Source organism: Gekko japonicus, unplaced genomic scaffold (genome assembly GCF_001447785.1).
Source record: "Gekko japonicus isolate JY-2015 unplaced genomic scaffold, Gekko_japonicus_V1.1 scaffold5669, whole genome shotgun sequence".
Classification (NCBI taxonomy): Eukaryota; Metazoa; Chordata; class Lepidosauria; order Squamata; family Gekkonidae; genus Gekko; species Gekko japonicus.
Window position 1 is genome coordinate 29,076 of NW_015165421.1, and position 5,495 is coordinate 34,570.

Genomic DNA, 5,495 nt, shown 5'->3' on the forward strand with positions numbered 1-5,495 from the left:
TAGATAAATGGGTACCTGCTAATAGAGCGGGGGGGGCACCCGTCCCTTGTGTAGCGGCGGCGGCAGAAAGAATATGGCGGCGGCTGGCGAGGCAAAAGGCGAACGAAGGAGGCCAGACCAACAAGCACGGAGGCGGAGCAACGCAGGCCGGAGCCTACTTGGACGGAGGCCGCGAGCATGCGCGGAAGTGCGAGTGGTCCAAGCCCGGAAATGAATTCGCAACAGCCGGAAGGAGGAACCTCAAAGACCAGCGCTGGAGTGGACGCCACCGGACTACCTCCCGCAAGGCAGTAACAACGAAGATCCGCTACACAGAAGGGTGCCTGGTAGGCTTGTCACGTCCCCTACATGTATGTGGCCCTAGGTTTAGGATTGTATGAATTGGAACATGTAAGCCGCTCAGAGCCCTTCGGGGGTGAGCGGGATACAAATTGAAATATATATATACCGGTATATATATACTAGGAATGACAGCTGCAACGATGGCAGCCCTTCCTTTTACCAAGCTTCGTATGCGGGTGCTTCAGATCTGGTTCTTGAGACACTTCCGTCTCGTCATCACCAATTGACAACACTCCTTGTCCCACCCTACGTCCTGCATTCTCTCGGCTGGTGGGGACACAATCTGAATCTTCTAACAGGTGCCCCGTTTCAACTGCCGGTGCCTTCAGAGACTCTAACGACGGATGCCTCCCTGTGGGGGTGGGGTGCTCACCCCAGGGGCCTCTCCATACGAACCCAGTGGGATCCCCAATACCACAACTGCCAAATCAACTACCTAGAACTTCTCGCAATCCGGTTTGTGGTCCAGTCATTCCATGCTCTTATACAAGGGAAAGTAGTCGCCGTACTCGCGGACAACACTGCCGCGTTCAGTTGTGTGAACCGACAGGGAGGCGCGGTGCCCAGAGTCTCTGCTCCCTGGCTATGGATCTTTGGCTCACGTGCATCAGCTGAGGAACCTTCCCATTAGCCAGGGGTTCAAGATGTTCAGGCATATCGTCTGAGCAGAGGAGGGGCTTCCTTGCACAAGTGGGAGATCACCTGACATATTTGCTCCCAGTATTCGAGGCAAGGGGATGGCGAGAAGTGGATGTGTTTGCGACAAGGGCAAATTGGCTGATTGTTCTGCAGCAAGGGGGGCATGGACCCTCTCCCCCTGGGAGACAGACTTCTTCTCCTATGGGGGGACCATTTTGTGCTCCTATTCCCTCCTCTACGTCTCATAACCAGGGTTGTGAACAAACTACTCAGGGAACGACCAGACTGTATCCTGGTCACTCCATGGTGGCCCAGACAAGGGTGGTTTCCTGTACTTCTGAAGCTCTACCAGGGTCAATGGCATCGTTTCTTCCCTGTCCCAGATCTCCTGCTCATGGCGGGGTGGTGGTGTATATTTCATCACAACATACCTCACCTGAAGCTGAAGGCGTGGAGAGTCTCCCTTGACCTTTCTTGGCAAGGGTGATGGAAGTCATCCTTAATAGCAGGAAGTTGTCTACCAGGGAGTCCTACACCTACAAATGGAACAGATTTGTTAAGTTCTCTGCAGCTTCACAGCTCCCTCAGGAAGCCAGAGGTCTTTCATCACTTTTTGATTTTTTTGCCTTCCCTTGTAGACTCAGAACTGAGTTATTCTTCAGTGTGGGTCTATTTGATGGCCAGTATGGCACTCCAAGGAGCTACGGTGGCTCAAGTGGTTAAGACGCTGAACTGCAGGCTGTGGAAGGTCGGTAGTTCAGCAGTTCAAGACCCGGGTGCTGCATGGTGAAGTGAGCTCCCGGCTCTAGTTCCAGCTCCTGCCAACTTAGCAGTTCGAAAGCAAGAAATTGCAAGTAGAGAAATAGGTACCACTTCGGTGGGAAGGGAACAGCGTTCCGTGCGCCTTGGTGTTTAGTCATGCCGGCCACATGACCACGGGAACGTCTTCGGACAGCGCTGGCTCTTCGGCTTTGAAATGGAGATGAGCACCGCAACCCTAGAGTCGGATTCGACTGGCTTTCGAGCAAGGGAACCTTTACCTTTTTATGGCACACCATCAATTGGTAGATGGTTTCTTGGTGTTTAGCCACCCGCACTCTAAACATTTCCTCAAGGGGTTACTTCGCATGCATCCCCCGCATCAGTTACCTGTGCCAGTCTGGAACCTTCCTCTAGTGCTGCAAAAGCTAATGGGCAAGCCCTTAGCTACACGTGATGTGCGGTTACTCATTTGGAAGACTGTCTTCCTGATAGTTATCCTGTCGGCGCGCAGGGTGGGTGAGCTTGTAGCCCTCCAGTGTGATGAGCCTTACCTCCGTTTTTCTAGCAACAATGTCACGTTGAGCCCGGAGATCCCCTTCCTCCTGAAAGTAGTTTCAGACTTTCGTCTCCACTCCGATATCGTGCTCCCAGATTTCTTTCCTGATCCTAAGGATAACATGGAGAGATTCCTTCATTCTTTGGATGTGAAATGCACTCTCTTATTCTACCTCCATCGGACGTGGCAGTTCCGTAAGGACCCACACCTCTTTGTCGCCCTTACCCAACAGAAGAGGGGCCAGCAGGTTTCGACTCAGAGGTTGTCGAAATGGATTGTAGACACAATCAAACTGTGTTACCTACTGGCAAAGCAACCCTTACCGAGTGCCGCCAGGGCACACTCCCCAAGAGCGATGGCCCCTTCCGCTGCCTTCTTGAGAGGGGCACTCACTGGAGAAGACCCTGATGCTGGGAAAGATGGAAGGTCAAAGAAGACGGGGACGGCAAAGGATGAGATGGTTAGACAGTGTCATAGATGCAACGAACATGAAATTGAGCCAACCGGAAGGCCTGGCGTGATCTGGTCCATGGGGTCACGAAGAGTCGGACTTGGCTGTGCGACTGAACAACAACAACAACGTGGACAACCCTGAACACCTTCATTCGACACCATGCTTTGGACATCCGTGCCCGTCCAGTGGGTTGGTCGGTCCTTCAATTGGCATTCAGCTGAGTAGCTGACAGCACCCTCCTCTGGTAAGTCATAAGCTTGCTACTTTCCCACAGGTGTGACACACAGAGACCATGAAGAAGATAAACAGGTTGCTTACCTGCAACCGATGATCTTCAAGTGGTCATCTGTGTATCCACACCGCCCACCCAGCCTTCCCTTCCGCTTTCAGCCTGCTCATTGTTTGGGTTGGGTATGTCAGCGGTCAGAAAGAACTGGCAGGAGACCCGGGCTCCGCCCCTGTAGGCATGCAATGGTGGGGCCCCGCATGTGCCTCGGGGGTGGAGCATGGGAAAAGGAGGCTTTAGGCTTGTTAAGTTACCAGTGGGGTCAGGCACGCATGTGTGAACGCACAGATGGCCACTCGAAGATCATCAGTTACAGGTAAGGAACCTGTTTTTAAACATATTAGTTGCCCACAAATTTTTCTTAGCCAAAACCATAAATAAAATCACAGGGTTTCCCCCCCCCCCAGCTGCACTGTAGCCATTTTAATGTTAGTTCATATGATGATAGCAGTTACATATTATTGGCTAAGGTACCTTTATCTGGAAAGCTATATAGACGTTTGTGACTTCTTTAACATTCTTCCTCTACATCTCTGAGCTTATAAGGGTTAGCCATATAGGGATGGTGGCTCATCACCCGTGGTTGCCGCTGAGAACTTCTTTGCCATATAGACAAGTCACACAGCCGGGAGTAACCCTTTGATACCCTTAGGCGGGCCAGTCCAAATGTGTGGGGTGCTAATCTGAGCTTCCCCACATCCGTGGGCTTAGAAGAACCATCTAAATTCAGAAATTGTTTTCAGTAGCACCCGCAGGTGGGCAGTCGGCATTGTGGGTAAATCTATTTCCCGGCGTTTACAGGACTTCAGTCATAATACATGCACACAGTCATTCTGATGCCTGTATTAGGGTTCTGGATTCCTGAAAGCAGTTTCTGCTGGTAAGCTTGAAATGCTAGAGTCAGATCACTTGAAAGCAGGGGTCATTTCATAGAAAAAGAGGTGCAGGAGCTCATTAGCATAATGCATTAGCATAACTTATTTGCATATGTCGCCCCCACTGACCTCACCGGAAGTGTGTCAGAAGGCAACACCCACCGCTCAGGCTCCATTGGACTTTTTTGGATTGCTAGCTATTGGGGGGGGGCGTGCAGATCTGCCTTCACAGAGGAGGGAGAGCTGGTACCTGAAGGTGGGCCGGGGGGGGGGCTCTGCAACTTACCTGGCTGCTTCTTGCTCCTCATGGCCCGACTGAGGGCTGCTGGGAGCAGGGGGCGGGGCTTGTTGCATGTGCCCACCCCCTGGGCTCCTTACTGCCGGAGCTCTGCTCCTGTGCGCTCCCGCAGGAAATGACCCTTGCTTGAAAGTATAAAGCACGCTAAGGGATCATTTCGATGGCTCCTCATGTTCTTAAATGAAACTATGTCGCTTGGCCCTGTTTGTTTGTTCTGTGTTGCTCTGAATGAATGAATGAATGAATGAATGAATGAGAGCTCCTTGCTATGTATCCCATTGACTTTTGTATTTGTTATTAAGGTTGAGCCAGTATTTGCAAGACAGCTGTACTATTTTGCGCAGCAAAACACCGGACTTTTTCTAAGAGGTTACGATATGTCAGAACAACTCGCCAGTCCAGAGGATTACCACCGATCTCTGCACCATTCCTCTGTTCAAGAATAAAGGCGTCGAAAAGTGGTGTCTTTTGAAGGCTAGAAGAACCATTGGCTCAGAACTGAAAGATCAGAATCAGTGCGTAGACTTTCCCTGGGAAACAAAGCAAGCTCAAGAAATGGATACGGGCAAGCCTAATAATGTAGAACGGCGGACACGGCATTTCCCGCACCATCTCTTGGACTGCAGGACCTCAGATTCTACTGCTGGGGTTGGGTGCGAAAGCTGACAAAACGTCCAGCGTGTTTACATGGGGTCCAATGAAAACAGTTGTCTTGTAAACTCCTTGAACGTAGACTCCTTACTATTTATTTGATTAGAAATCTCAGGGCAGGAATTCCTAGAGCGGAACAACCGTTACACGGTATGAGGTTGTGCTAAAAAAAATGTGGGTTATTAATGGACATGGAATTATTTTGAAATTATGTATGCTATTTTTAAGGCCTCTGCATTCAAAGAATGTTGCAGTGTACACCTTTTCTTTAAAGGAAGACGATTGCTGACCTTTTTCCGTACAATTTTAATGGTTATTGTTGCTGCTCCCGGCCTGGCTGTTAAGTTCTACAGAAGAACATTGTGCCAGTATATCTCATTGAGTTAAGCCCAGTAAGTGATCGGAACTTCTTTCTTAACTGCTAGATTAAGGTACCTTTAAAAAATTACCCAAATCGGTGAACTGCACATTTACAGGGCCGGAGATGAATTTGTGGACACTTCGTGCAAACATACTCTGCCCTCCCTTGCAGATGTGCACCAGTTTAATCTGAGCCATTTAAACATGCAAGACCAGAGTTTAAACTGAGTTTGAACTAAATTCACAGTGGACGTGAGGTCAGAATTGTTTCT

At 50.0% G+C, this 5,495-nt stretch overlaps 1 protein-coding gene across 1 annotated transcript in view; it reads left to right on the top strand.

The window, feature by feature from the left end:
• Positions 1 to 4,658, top strand: part of LOC107109967 (interferon regulatory factor 4-like) — a gene marked incomplete at its 5' end in the record, with an annotated part of 23,647 nt that extends 18,989 nt beyond the window's left edge. Inside the window, 2 exon segments of the mRNA XM_015410678.1 lie at positions 2,309 to 2,546; positions 4,515 to 4,658. Coding sequence (XP_015266164.1) covers positions 2,309 to 2,546; positions 4,515 to 4,658 — 382 coding nt within the window.
• Between the last annotated feature and the right edge of the window lie 837 nt (positions 4,659 to 5,495).